The 13,430-nt window shown below is 51.8% G+C and overlaps 1 protein-coding gene across 1 annotated transcript in view; it reads right to left on the bottom strand.

Moving 5' to 3' along the window:
• LOC144179586 (sodium-coupled monocarboxylate transporter 2-like) overlaps positions 1 to 13,430 on the bottom strand; it is a 107,630-nt gene that overhangs the window by 17,201 nt on the left and 76,999 nt on the right. The window contains exon 14 of the mRNA XM_077707997.1: positions 320 to 480. Coding sequence (XP_077564123.1) covers positions 320 to 480 — 161 coding nt within the window. The remainder of the gene's footprint in view (positions 1 to 319; positions 481 to 13,430) is intronic.

Here is a 13,430-nt window from a genome sequence, read left to right as displayed (position 1 = left end):
GTTGTCCTCCATCATGACCAGTGGTCCTCCTCTTTCAGTAGAGGTTGTCTGGTACTACTACCGTCATCCGTATCACAAGGCTTACTCAACCTCAGATCGCTGTGATCGAACTAGAATGTTTTCAACACAAAACTGTTCTCTAGTTCTTGTTTCTTTTTTATTATGTGTAGGTGTTACCACTAGCATTTTACTGACATTTTTAGATACTTGGGTATCCAATTTGATAACTGGTCCTCTTTTCTTACCCTGCAATCCAGGGAAGTGAAAGAGTTGAAGAAACAGTGCGTGCACGTGGCAACGACCCTTTAGTAGCGCTTACCCCGAGTAGTAGGTGTGCGGGGTTGGCACCCTGGTCGTGTAGTTGAAGCTGCACATTTCCAGGCTCGTGCGGGCGTCGACTGGCAGGCGAGGGTAGACTATTCCTCCGACGGCCACCCAGAAGGCCAGCCCCAGGCCCGTGCACATGGACAGCAAAGCCGTCTGCACACAGAAGCAGAAGAGGTTAGCGAAACAGAGGATTCGGAGAAAGCCGGTCTGCCCGGAATGAAACATAATAAAAAGAAATCGGCCACTTTCGCAATTGAGGTGCGTAGACTGACAAAACATCGGAGCTGGTGGCCTTACCTAAGCTTGGCTTTGCTTAGGTAAGCCCCTTTCTTAACAGAGAGATGGTCAAAAAGCGAAGCTTTCTCTATGCAGACTGAGTCAAATCAAAGTCCTCAATCCACTCATTTAACGTCCGAAATCGAAACTGTCGAAGTCCGAAACTAAAGCCCACTTCAACTCACCGAAAGTCCAAAGCCAACGCCCGTGTTACGAAGCCCAAGGAAATGCTGTGCGCCCCAAATGCGATGATAGCGCAATTGCAATAAACAAAAAAAAAAAAGAACTGCGATGATACCGCAGTCGGATAGGCGCCACTTTCACAATGCGAGGGACCCAGTTTCGATTCCTACAATTGGAAGCTGTTTTTTTTTCAGCCGCGCACTCCCAAGACCTGCTCGTGGGCTCATTGCCTCCTCGCCACTTTTCCCTTACACTGGCCAGCATTTTCCCCCTCTCAACTTCTCTGAGCGGAACTTCCGGTTAGCGATCTGCAGGGACAGAAGAAAGCCCAAGCAAGCTCCGCTGTTAAAATGGCATACGCCAGCCAAATACAGCTTTCTAAACTTAAAAGAACAACAATCAGACAGAAACAAACACGAGAATGAAGTCTCGTTTACAGTGGAGCCAAGGAGAGTTCGTGCTTGCGTCTCTATATTTGCGCGCATGACGTAATTACCGCGTGCACTGCACGAGGACGGTTTCTTCATTTTTGTTGAGCTGGTGTCATTTTGCTGGTATTTCCAGTGAGTCAAAATAAAGGCGCTTGTTTTAGTTTTTTTTATGGCCCATAATTCTAGAGCTCGTCCAGTCAATCCTGTACACTGTTACACCCGCAGGATCTGCAAGAGAATTTGATGCCATTCTTTTCTTTTCGACATCATTTTGATGCTGTCTCAGCCTGTATCTGAACTCGCCAGACTCGCCGCAGTATTTGTAGTCTCCTTCATCGCAGGGTACCTTGTCTCTAGCGCAGGAGACCCCGCCAGCATCAGCAGACCACACCAGGAAAACATTCTTTCGGAAGCCTGCCCTGCCTCCTAGCCATCGCAGTACATCGGCCCATACCCCTCCCGTTTTCCACTTTGCGACCGCGCTCTACAAAACGTGAATGGGCCGCACTTGGTGTAGACCTTTCCGGGACAGCATCAAGTCCGAGAGCTACACCTTCGTGCAACCGGTCTCCACCCTGGCCACCCTCCCGACCTGCTGCGCTGGGTGCATGGAATGTTTCATCAACTTCTAGACTTCATACACGAAGTCAACACGTTTGTGCACCTGTTAACACTTTTTTATCGTTATGCCACAGGACAAACTTTCGAATAACAAAAATATTTCCCTTGCCACTCACGAGTGCGTGTCTTAGCATTAACATGGGCACGTGTGCCAGCTTAACGAAATAATTACTGAACGCGCGGCGAAAAGACTCGTTTATTTCGAGGACGTAAAATATGGCAGCGCAGTTTTTTGGTGGCCGGGGATAATGGAACAACAGGCATTCTACAGAACTCAAAAAATACGTAGGATGACCACCTGTCGAGTGGTCTTTACGCACCTAGTCGAAATCTGTAATTCGGTCTTCTGTTTATGCGCAAACTTGGGTCTCACGGTTCAACAGACAGACCAGCGTCGGGATGAACGGTTTTAAATGTGATGTAGCGGGCAGCATGCGGGTCTTTCCGGTGCACGCTAAACGAGATCGCCCAATGCCCCTGTTAGCGTGCACGTCCGAAAATGGAAGTTCCTCGTTTTCCTGTGTTTCTACTGCAAGTTGAACGGCCTGTTCCTAAGTGTTGAGGTGTACCGTGAATGAAGCAAAAGCTCAGCTCCGAATCAATCAGGAGCAGCCGCTCACATAGCACAGAAAATATCTTCTCCTTCGACTGAAGGAAGCGAGCGCACTGTTTTACATTGGGTGCATTTCATCGCAAGGTTGGCATCAGCAACAGAGACGGAGGCACCTAGCATCCCAAAATAAGCTACGCTTAAGAGTACCGCCACTTCGTGCACCCGGAAGCGTTTAGGGGCCATTTTGTTTCTGGCTTGCAGTGCTGCCATCTCTCCCAACGAAACCGCCGCCGGTTGTGACGGGCAGAGTGTCACCGGCCGCTCTAGCGTCCACGCAGCAGAGAAAGAGGAGAGGCGCCCATAAACAAAATGGCTGCGCCCATATGTAAAAAAATATCACGTGGTGCCGACCGACCAATCAAAATTCTGGTGGGCCATAGCAATAAGAGAAAAGAGTGTCGATACTCTAAAAGCCTTTATTTGGTGACGATAGAGCCACCATAGTCGTAGAGCTGCCTCTAAAAGTCTGCAAAAAAACGTTTTCGCAAGAGTTAGGTGTTGCCAAAGCACACGCCGAGGCACCTCATCACGTCCGGGACATCAATCGGCGACGCGCCTGGCTAAGTCCGGTTGCATTCAAGTCATTTACGCGCTTCTATGGTGATGTCAGCCGTAATAAAGTTGAAAAGAAACACCAGGTCGAAACAAACCCTTTCGTCGCCGTCCCCAAGTGTAACTTCACCAGCTTCGTCCGTGAAGTCGGCGGAGTTTTATCACATACGTGGTGCCCTTTACGACTAGTGGGGACAGAACTTTGCTCAGATAGCATTACATTCTGAAGCCGGGCAACAACGTATGTCGTAGCAAGGTCTTTGCAAAAAAAAAATGCGTGAGAGAGTTCCACTTTTTGCCATTCTATTATGACTGCCCGAAGTATTACTTGCAGCACATGTCGGAAATTCTCGGAAGTCTGAACCCGCACCTCCTGAACGACCTTCTTAAAGTGAAAGCCTTATGCACCAATTACGGGAAATTGGGTACTCATAGGCGTTCGCATAAAAAATGAAACTGGGTCTTCAGGGTAAGGGCCCAAATAATGCATTACCACAGTCCATCAGTACATTGCAAGCGGCGAACAAGAGTTACAGTCTAGAGCGTGCGGTGCTGACATCGCATTGTGTGACAGGAGAGGGTGGCATGCAGCGAGTATAAGGCGTGCATCCCAGTTAAGGCGAACTCCGATTCTTGGGTAGCGGTTGCGTGGAGCGCCCCCACCCCAGTCTAAAATCACAACATAAATAACCAGAATTCCGGTCGTAAGACAAAAAACTTTGTTGTGACAGCAGAAGTCCGGTTGTTACGACGAAGACACCTGTTCTTAAGACACACATTTCTGTCGTAACGACAAAATCAATTTTCTCAACGACAAACATTCCTGTAGTCACAACAGAACTGCCATTTACGCAACTCTTCACAGTGGGCCATAACATCAAACCATCCGCGACTACTGACGGAACATAAAGATCACGACAGGACAGGTGTTCGACATGACGGAATATCAAAATAAAGACAGGAATACGACACTTGGCAGAACATCAGAATCCTGACAGGACAAGAACACGAAAAGACGGCAGTACGACACGCGAAAATACGACAGAGCTAGAGAAATGTTTCTCGTCGTCATTTTCGACTGGGACTGCAGCATGCCTGTCGAAGTGATTGTCGCCAAAGGACGATGAAACAAAAGTGAAGAGGCGAAAACAAGACGTACCAGTAAATGGTCCATTGATTAGCATCGCCAGAGGAAGCCGCAATCATTGCGCATTCGAAGCACGTTAGCAGTCTTAACTGCCGGAGAATTCTCTTTCTGACTACATACTTCACAGAGTAATTTCTATGGAGCCGGATACAACGCAAGTACGAGACGGGAATAATTTAGCACGAGCGACAGTCCTCTATTTTTTGTCGTATTCCTTTGGTAACGCCGCGTACGTGGCGCTACTTGATTATTTCAATTCAGCGCCCGACTCGGCTGTGAACTGTTATCGCCGTCAAGCTGCGTGGGTTTCTCATTGATCCCCCTCCCTTGTTGTTCTTTAATGTATATACGTTTCAGAAGTCATCCTTCTTCCCGTGCGGCTGGCATGGAACACGCATGCAAAATAAACGGCCATTCAAATAACAATCCCACAAAAACAAACGACATAGCCCCGTTGACTTTAAAAATAATGGTTATTGTCACGTTGCCAAAGACGAAGCAGTTGTCTTCAAGAAAAACAAGTTTATTGAAGCGAACTTGTGCTCCCCTAACAACTCAAATAATATATGGGCGGCGAAGCAGCAGTCAGCAAAGTGACGTACGCAAGCGAGCGTCGGAGATCGAATGCCGCGGCGTCTGCTCTGCAGGCTTTTATCTTTCGGCGCAACTGTTTCTAGAACCGTCGATTCACATCTAGGACACTGTAGATCACAGAAGCATATTCTGGGCTAGTGACGTTAGGGCGAAATACTCTGCTTATCTGAATGTGATAGCCCGTGCGGCATAAAAGGAAAGAATGGAAGACGCGCTTCCTTTGGAACGCAGATAACACAGCCGGGCGTGGCCCGGCAGTAAAAACAAACGATAAATAAACAAACCCATACTTGGTTCGCGGCATTACCCCCCCCCCCCTCTCACAGTGCATCGACCCCATGCTAAAATAAAAGACAGAAAGACAGCCCCAACGAACAACAAAAAAGTCCGTCATCTTGCATAGTAAGGTTTCAAGCGAACCACATTGACGACTTCGGGCCGCGTGCGTCGTCGTGATGTTCCGGGATCACCATTGGGGATCACCTCGTAGGTAAGTTGGCCGACACGTCGTAGAATCTGGTAGGGTCCGAAATACCGTCGCAGAAGCTTCTCACTTAGTCCGCGTCGACGGATGGGAGTCCAAACCCACACACGATCTCCAGGGAGGTACTCGGCGTCTCGGCGTCGGAGGTTGTAGCGCCCGGCATCCACCAGCTGCTGGTCCGTTGTACGAACTCGAGTCAGGTGGCGGGCCTCCTCCGGGCGCTGAAGGTATCCTTGGACGTCGGGGTTGAGGTGGTCGTCTTCTACGTGCGGAAGCATGGCGTCGAGCATCGTAGTCGGCCTTCTACCGTACACAAGCTCGAACGGCGTCATCTGCGTAGTTTCCTGGATAGCCGTGTTGTACGCAAAGGTGACATACGGGAGCACTTCGTCTCAAGTCATATGTTCAACGTCGACGTACATTGACAGCATATCCGCGATTGTCTTGTTCAGGCGTTCCGTTAGTCCGTTCGTTTGGGGGTGGTACGCCGTCGTTCTTCGGTGATCCGTGTTGCTGTAGCGTAATATCCCTTGCATCAGCTCCGCAGTAAAGGCCGTTCCGCGATCCGTGATTAGGACTTCCGGGGCGCCATGTCGCAGCACAACTTGGCTTATGAAGAACTTTGCGACTTCTTGTGCAGTCCCCCTCGGAAGAGCGGCGGTCTCTGCGTAGCGCGTCAAGTAGTCTGTCGCTACAACAATCGACTTGTTCTCGGATCGGGATGTAGGGAACGGACCCAGAAGGTCCAGTCCAATCTGTTGTAAGGGCCTAGATGGGTCGCCGATCGGCTGCAGAAGTCCGGCGGGTCTCGTCGGTGGCGTTTTTCGTCGCTGGCAGTCACGGCAGCTCCGGACGTAGTGGGTGACGTCGGATGCAAGGCGGAAACAGTAGTACTTCATCTTGATTTTCCCAATTGTGCGAGCTGTGCCGAGATGTCCGGAAGACGGGTCGTCGTGGCACGTTTCCAAAATTTCGTCACGAAGACCTGCCGGGATGACAAGAAGATAAGTCGCTCTCGTTCCGGGGCTGAAATTCTTCTTCACGAGGTCGGAGTTTTTCAGGCTGAATGCAGGCAGGTTGCATTTGAAGGCCCTGGGCACGACGACGTTGCATCCCTGGATGTAGTCGATCATGACGCGTATATTCTCAGTCACGACTCCGAAGAACGCGCTGTCTTCAGCGGAGTCTTGTGGTGGTGGGTCGACGGGGGCACGGGACAGGCAGTCGGCGTCGGAGTGTTTCCTCCCGGATTTATAGACTACTGTAACGTCGAATTCTTGCAGGCGCAAGCTCCACCTACCAAGATGGCCAGAGGGGTCCTTCAAATTGGCGAGCCAACACAGCGCATGGCGGTCTGTCACAACCTTGAATGGTCTTCCATACACGTATGGGCGAAATTTTGAAATGGCCCATATAATCGCGAGGCACTCTTTCTCAGAGGCTGAGTAGTTTCTTCCTTGGGTAGACCACGGCTGGCATAGGCGATTACTTTCTCTCACCCGCTTTGCTTTTGCACGAGGACGGCACCCAAGCCTATATCACTGGCGTCTGTGTGCATTTCCGTTTCGGCGTTTTCGTCGAAATGCGCGAGCACAGGCGGGCTTTGCAGGCATTGTTGCAGCTCGCAGAAGGCTGTTTACTGGGAATTTTCCCAGCTGAAAGAGGTGCTATCTTTCGTCAAGCGGGTGAGTGGCTCTGCAATGCGGGCGAAGTTTGCGACGAAGCGCTTGTAGTATGCTCATAGTCCGAGAAATCTCCGCACGCCCTTCTTATCTTTCGGTCTTGGGAAGTTCGCCATGGCGGAAGTTTTCGCCGGATCAGGCCGGACTCATGACATGGCCCAAAAACTTGAGTTCCTCGTACACGAAGCGGCACTTTTCAGGCTTCAGCGTTAACCCCGACGTACGGATGGCCTCGAGTACAGACTGCAACCTTGCAAGGTGTTCGACGAAAGTCTGGGGAATACCACAACATCGTCGAGGTATACGAGGCAGGTGTGCCACTTCAGGCCAGCTAGCACCGTGTCCATGACACTTTGAAACGTTGCTGGCCCGAACACCATCACCTTGAACTCTTATAGGCCGTCCGGGGTTATAAATGCAGTCTTTTCTCGGTTTCTCTCGTCCACTTCAATTTGCCAGTACACGGTCTTCAGATCCATCGATTAGAAGTACTTCGCGCGACAGACGTGGTTGAGGGCGTCGTCGATTCAGGGGAGGGGGTACACGTCCTTTTTGGTGATTTCGTTCAGCCGCCGGTAGTCAACGCAAAACCTTAATGTGCTGTCTTTTTTATTCACGAGTACGACCGGCGCAGCCCAGGGGCTTTTCGATGGCTGTATAATGTCGTCGCTGAGCATGTCGTCGACTTCACTTCGGATGGCTTCCCGCTCGTGTGAAGAGACGCGGTACGGTGACTGTCGGGTAGGTCTGGCTCCATCTTCGGTTATTATTCGGTGCTTCGGTAGAGGTGTCTGACGTAGTTTAGAGTTCGACGAAAAACACTCCCGGTAGCGATGCAGCAAATCCAATAATTTCTTCCGTTCTTCTTGCGGTAACGCCAGATTCACGTCGAAGGGATTCGGAAGCTTGAAGGTATCTTCGGGTGCGCGTTCAAAGTCGGCAACTGCGATGACGTCACTTGCTTCTTGCGTTTCTTCGAGGAACGCAATTGCAGCGCCCTTGTTTAAATGCTGGTACTCCTCGCTGAAATTAGTGACCAAAACTTGGGATTGGCGTTGCGTAAAGCGCTAAATGCCTCTTGCAACGGAGACACCGGGGTCGAGGAGCAACCTTTGGTCACTCTCTACGATAGCGTCGACGTCAGGAACAGCATCTTCACAGTAGACGGTGATCATCAATCTTGCGCAGGGTGGCAGTCTGACATGATCATCAGCTTTCCTTAAAGCAGCCCGGTGTTCGGGGTTCGGTTCCGGCGTCATGAAGTGATCGGAGGAAAAAGTTATGGACTTGGCCTGTAGATAAATTATTGCACCTTTGTCCGTCAAAAAGTCCATTCGAAGAATTACGTCGCGGGAGCAGTTAGGCAAAATGACGAACGCCGCAGGGTACGTTGTGCCGTCTATGGTGACGCGCGATGTGCACGTTCCACTTGGCGTCACGAGGTGGCCTCCTGCTGTGCGAATGTGCGGACCGTCCCATCTGGTGATGACTTTCTTCAGCTTAGACGCAAAAGGTCCGCCAGTGACTGAGTAGTCGGCTCCCGTGTCTAATAGGGCGACTACTTCAAAGCCGTCGATGGACAGCTGAACGTCGGACGCTGCCTTCTTCGAGTTCCGGGTGCGTCGTGGCGTCGTATCTCGGCTTCTGCATGTTGACGGTCGGGCACTGTGCGTCTTGGTCTTCATTGTATTCTCATTGGCATGTTCGGTTATGTCGGGTACGCGTCGCGCCGTTTTGCTGTTGTCGTGATCGGGAGTTACGTCAGGGTTAGATTGGGTCGTCGGGGTCGGGGCATGTCGTGAGTCATGGTCTTCAGCGAGTCGCTGCGTCGTTGGAGAGTTTTTATTTTTCCGCCGTTGTGTAACTTTGCTGCTTTTAGTTTCTCCTGCGTGGGCTGGGGGACCTTCCACGTGAGAAGGCAGCATTGCTACGGCGGCTCGGTGATTGGTATGGGTAGGACGATGGCGAACGGTTGAAACGGGCTGTGCCACGGCTGGTTTGAGATAGGTAGTCGTCAATCTCACGTGGTCGTTGCCCAGGGAGAGGGAGAGGTGCGTCGACGGAGAAACCACGCAGTCCGAGTCTCTTGTATGGGCCACGACGATAGATGTGATCGGCCTCTCCGCAGTGGTAGCACAGCGGACGATTATCGGCGGTTCGCCAAACGTCGGTCTTCCTCGGCGTCTGGTTTTGGGCTGTGGACGGCGGTACGGTGGACGGCGGCGACAGTGGGGACGGCGGCCAGAGTGGACGGTGGTACGGCGGAGCTTCTTGTACACGGGTTGGAGCAAGGCGGGGTCGACGAACAGCCGCGGAGTAGGTCATCACCTGTGGCTCGCGGGGTGCCTCGGATGGCATAGAAGTGCCCAAAGCGTGTTGAACCTTTTCGCGGATGACGTCAGTCAGGGAAGCCACTTGAGGTTGCGGCGTCGTTGGAAAAAGCTTCCAAAGCTCCTCTCTGACCACTGCTCGGATGGTCTCGCACAGTGTGTGGGAGCTTGTAGCCCCGGCACCGATCGTCTCGGAAACCAGCGCGTTGACCGGGTGACCGTACTGCCTCGTTCGAACTTCCAGCGTCTTCTCCATCGCGGCCACCTCAGACGCGAATTCGGCCACCGTCATGGGAGGGTTGCGAACAAGGCAAGCAAAAAGCTCCAGCTTTACCCCTCACATGAGAAAGCTTAGTTTCTTTTCTTCTTTCGTCTCCGGATCCGCACGTCGAAACAACCTCTTCATCTTCTCAACAAAGATCACTACCCCTTCATTGGGGTGTTGCGTGCGCGTTTCTAACAAAAGTGCGGCTCGTTCCTTTCGGACGACGGTGGCGAACGTTTTAAGAAACTCGCTCTTGAAGAGAGTCCAGTCAGTCAAAGAGCTTTCATATTTCTCGAACCAAGTTCGAGCTGCATCCTCCAAATTGAAGAAGACATGCCGAAACATTTCTTCGTCATCCCAGCTGTTAAAGATGCGAAGACGCTCCACTTTCTCCAACCAGTCCTCGGGATCTTCCGTGGGTGATCGATGAAATGATGGTGGTTCCCTGGGTTGCTGCAGAACTACATGATGACTCGATGCGTTGGTCATCGTGGATGCGTTGTTCATGGAAACGGTCGGGACGTCTTCCGCCTTCAATTTATCTGGCAGTAGTCCAAAATCCGGCTCTAGGCCTTCCTCTCGGCGGTTGGAACGAGTTGGGTTTGCTTGACGACTTTTTGAATGCGATAAATTGTCCTACGGCATAACAGGGAGTCTTATAGGTACAACATTGCACCAGTTGCACGCAAAAAGCCAAAAAGAGACCGGTACTGGGGTCCCCATATCCAACGCTTAAAATGGGGGGTCTCCCAGGATGGAGCCCTGTGCCTCGGAGGTGTTGGATTCTGGCGTTTCTAAGACCTGAACAAGTCCACAACAGGTGTTCAATGTCAGCTTCTGGCGCAGAAGTCACACAGAAGGGGCAGGTGTCCGCAACCGGGGCGTGGTATCGGTCAGGCCAAGCGTGAGTAGCTGCTGGGGATAACGCCACCCCAACTCGAAGCCTCCGCAGCAAGACCTCGTCCCAGCGAGTGAGCCCACTGGGGAGGTCAATTCCACGCGGTGGAAGTAAAGCACGTGTGGCGCGGCGGAGGTTCTCTTTTTCCACCAGCAGTTCTTCCAGGGTAGATACTCGAAGTAGTGGTAGTGGCCGTGGGACGTTTCTTCGGTTGCAGGTGCGATCTGCCACAGTGTGGCCAGGAAGCGTGTCCCGGCGAATCCATGAAACGTGGACAGGGCATGGATAAGTGTCCATAATCTCGTGAATGCGTGTGGCCAGGCTTGTACAACGCGCAACGCGACGCAAATCCCGATTCGCGGCCGTTGAGTCCGTGTAAAGTTCCAGCTTGTCCCCAGTAGTCAAAGTCGATGCAAGCGCCTGCAGGCCATCCCTAATGACAGTAAGTTCTGCTAGCAGGCTTGGGAGTGCACGGACTCGTACGCGCAGCTTTGATATAGGGCAGGGTAGGAGGGACACGTCAAGGCCATGGTGACGAAGCAGTCGTATGCCCTGGCGCCCACAAAAACGTGCACAACCAGCGGTTGCGTCTCAGGCGCCCAGTCAGGGACATGAAGGACGGCATCTGGAGGCTGGTGAAGGCCCGAGGTACGGGCGTGTAGCCTTGTCAGAGGCTTGTTGTCCGTCACCTGATAGAACAGCCAGGGCGGCCTTGCGGCGGAAAAGGCTGGCATTGTATTCGGCGACTGGCCCATGTACGCGGAGAGAGCTGCTGCCTCTGGAACCAGTCCACGTTTCAGCAGGCGTGCGGAACGACGCTGATGAATGAGTTCATCAAGCGTGTTTAGCTGGGCTTCTGCTTGGAGCTGTGGAATCGGTGTTAGGCGGGGGAGTCCAGTAATAGTGGGCATGGCGGCCCTGTTAATAGCCTCCAGCCAGTCCTAGTCCGCTTGCGTCATGTGCTGGAACTGTGCCTGGTACACGAGCCTGGGCTGTAGTACAGAACGCACTAGGAGACGGGCCGTCGTCCAGCAGGCCCCGCCACACTTCTGGGAGATCCGGCGGACAAGGTGGAGCAGTTGTCCGGCTTTCTGTCGAGCAGATCGTATCCACTGAGCTGCTGACCCTGAGGCCGATATCTCTAAGCCCAGAACCTGAAGGTGTCCGACAATGAGAATGGCGGTACCGTTCAGTTGTAGGACGATCGGCGATACTGCAAGGGAGCGATGGCCCCAAGCGTTGGCGACTGTAAGTGCAGCAGTCGTCCCTTGAGAGAGGGTGGGGCCTACATACTCACACCATTTCTGGCAGTCTGTTAACGCTTGCTGGAGGCACTCGGCTTGTCTTGGCAGGTCTGGATGGACTGTCCATACAATTTTATTTATTTACTTATTTATTTACAATACTGCTAGCCCTTTCGGGCTGTGGCAGGGGTGGGAGGTGAACAAGTGAACAATACACACTATTAGGCAATGATGTCATGTGCGTACATACATGAGGAAATACAGGTCTTGAATAGTGGCCAGGTGCCAGGCTAGCGGCAACAAGACGATGTTAAAAAGTAGCGGAGACAGAACAGATTCTTGTGGCACACCGCGCACTGGTGTAAAGGAGCGGAAACGTCCACCGTTGATGCGTACGGAGAAAGAGCGGTGTTGTAGGAAGTGCCGGACAAAGACACAGACTTTGTCTGGGAGGCGGAGACAACTTAATACCTCTAAGATGGCAGCATGGCTAACATTTTCATACGCCTTGCATATGTCCATAGCTAGCACAGTCCTCACACGGCGAGAATGGCCTCCCACCAAAACCATAGATGACAAGAATACCAAGCCATCCTCAGTACCAATTGGATGAGGCCTGAATCCGATTTGCGCCGGGTGATACCACTGAAAAGTATCAAGCCACCACTGAAGACGCGTGGCAAGCATCCGCTCTAACAGCTTGCACAGCGTAGATGTCAAAGCGATTGGGCGCAAGTTACGAAGTTCGTGTGGTGATTTCCCGGGCTTTGGGAAGGTGACAATATCCGCCCGAAGCCACGATTCAGGAAGTTTACCCGAGAGCCACACCTGATTTAAGGAGTCCAGAAGCATCGTGAGAGCAGGGTCGTCAATAGTTTTGAAAACCTCGTAAGTAATGCCGTCGGGACCCGGAGCAGTACGTAGTTTAGCTTGATCGATTGCGGCCAAGAATTCAGCCATTGTAAACGGTGACTGGATTTCCGAAATGGCTTCGCAAGTTAGTTGTAAGCAGTGTTCGGCAGGGGGAACGGAACCGGCTTTGCCACTGGCACAGCATCAAAGGCTGGAAACAAGGCGCGGGCAACGTCGGGGGCGAATTGAGCCGGATCCTTGTTGGATGCAAGGCAAGTGCTGGCTGCTGCTTCCGGAGGGCGACTGCCAGATTCCATGGCGCGAAAAGTAAGAGGTTGAGGGTGCATGTACCCTGCACCTCCACCAGATGTCACGTTGCCAAAGACGACGCACTTGTCTTCAAGCGAAACAAGTTTTTTGGAGCGAACTTATGCTCCCATAACAACTAAAAAAATACATGGGCGGCGAAGCAGCAGTTATCAAAGTGACGTACGCAAGCCAGCGTCGGTGGTCGAATGCCGCGGCGTGTGCTCTGCAGGCTTTTACCTTTCGGCGCAAGTGTTTCTGGAACCATCGATTCATATCCAGAACATTGTAGATCACAGAAGATTATTCTGGGCTAGTGACGTTAGGGTGAAACAGTCTGCTTATTTGGATGTGATAGCCGGTGCGGAATAAAAGTAAAGAATGGAAGACGCGCTTCGTTTGAAACGCAGATAACACAGCCGGGCGTGGCCCAGCAGTAAAAACAAACAATAAATAAACAAACCCATACATGGTTCGCGGCATTATGAAGAAGCGTCTGCTTGTTTAATTTTGCTTCCTTCATGAATGCTTGAGCGTCTGCTTCCTTTATGAATGCTTCAAGCCGTTAATGGGTCGGAGACTCATGCTCCGATTCCCTATTTTTACCCGGCAAGTGGCGTATTGC

The sequence above is a fragment of the Haemaphysalis longicornis genome, unplaced genomic scaffold (genome assembly GCF_048455015.1).
Source record: "Haemaphysalis longicornis isolate Haplotype H1 unplaced genomic scaffold, Haemaphysalis longicornis Haplotype H1 scaffold_4, whole genome shotgun sequence".
NCBI lineage: Eukaryota > Metazoa > Arthropoda > Arachnida > Ixodida > Ixodidae > Haemaphysalis > Haemaphysalis longicornis.
Note: the sequence above shows the minus strand (reverse complement) of the source record. Positions and strands in the feature narration are given on the sequence as shown.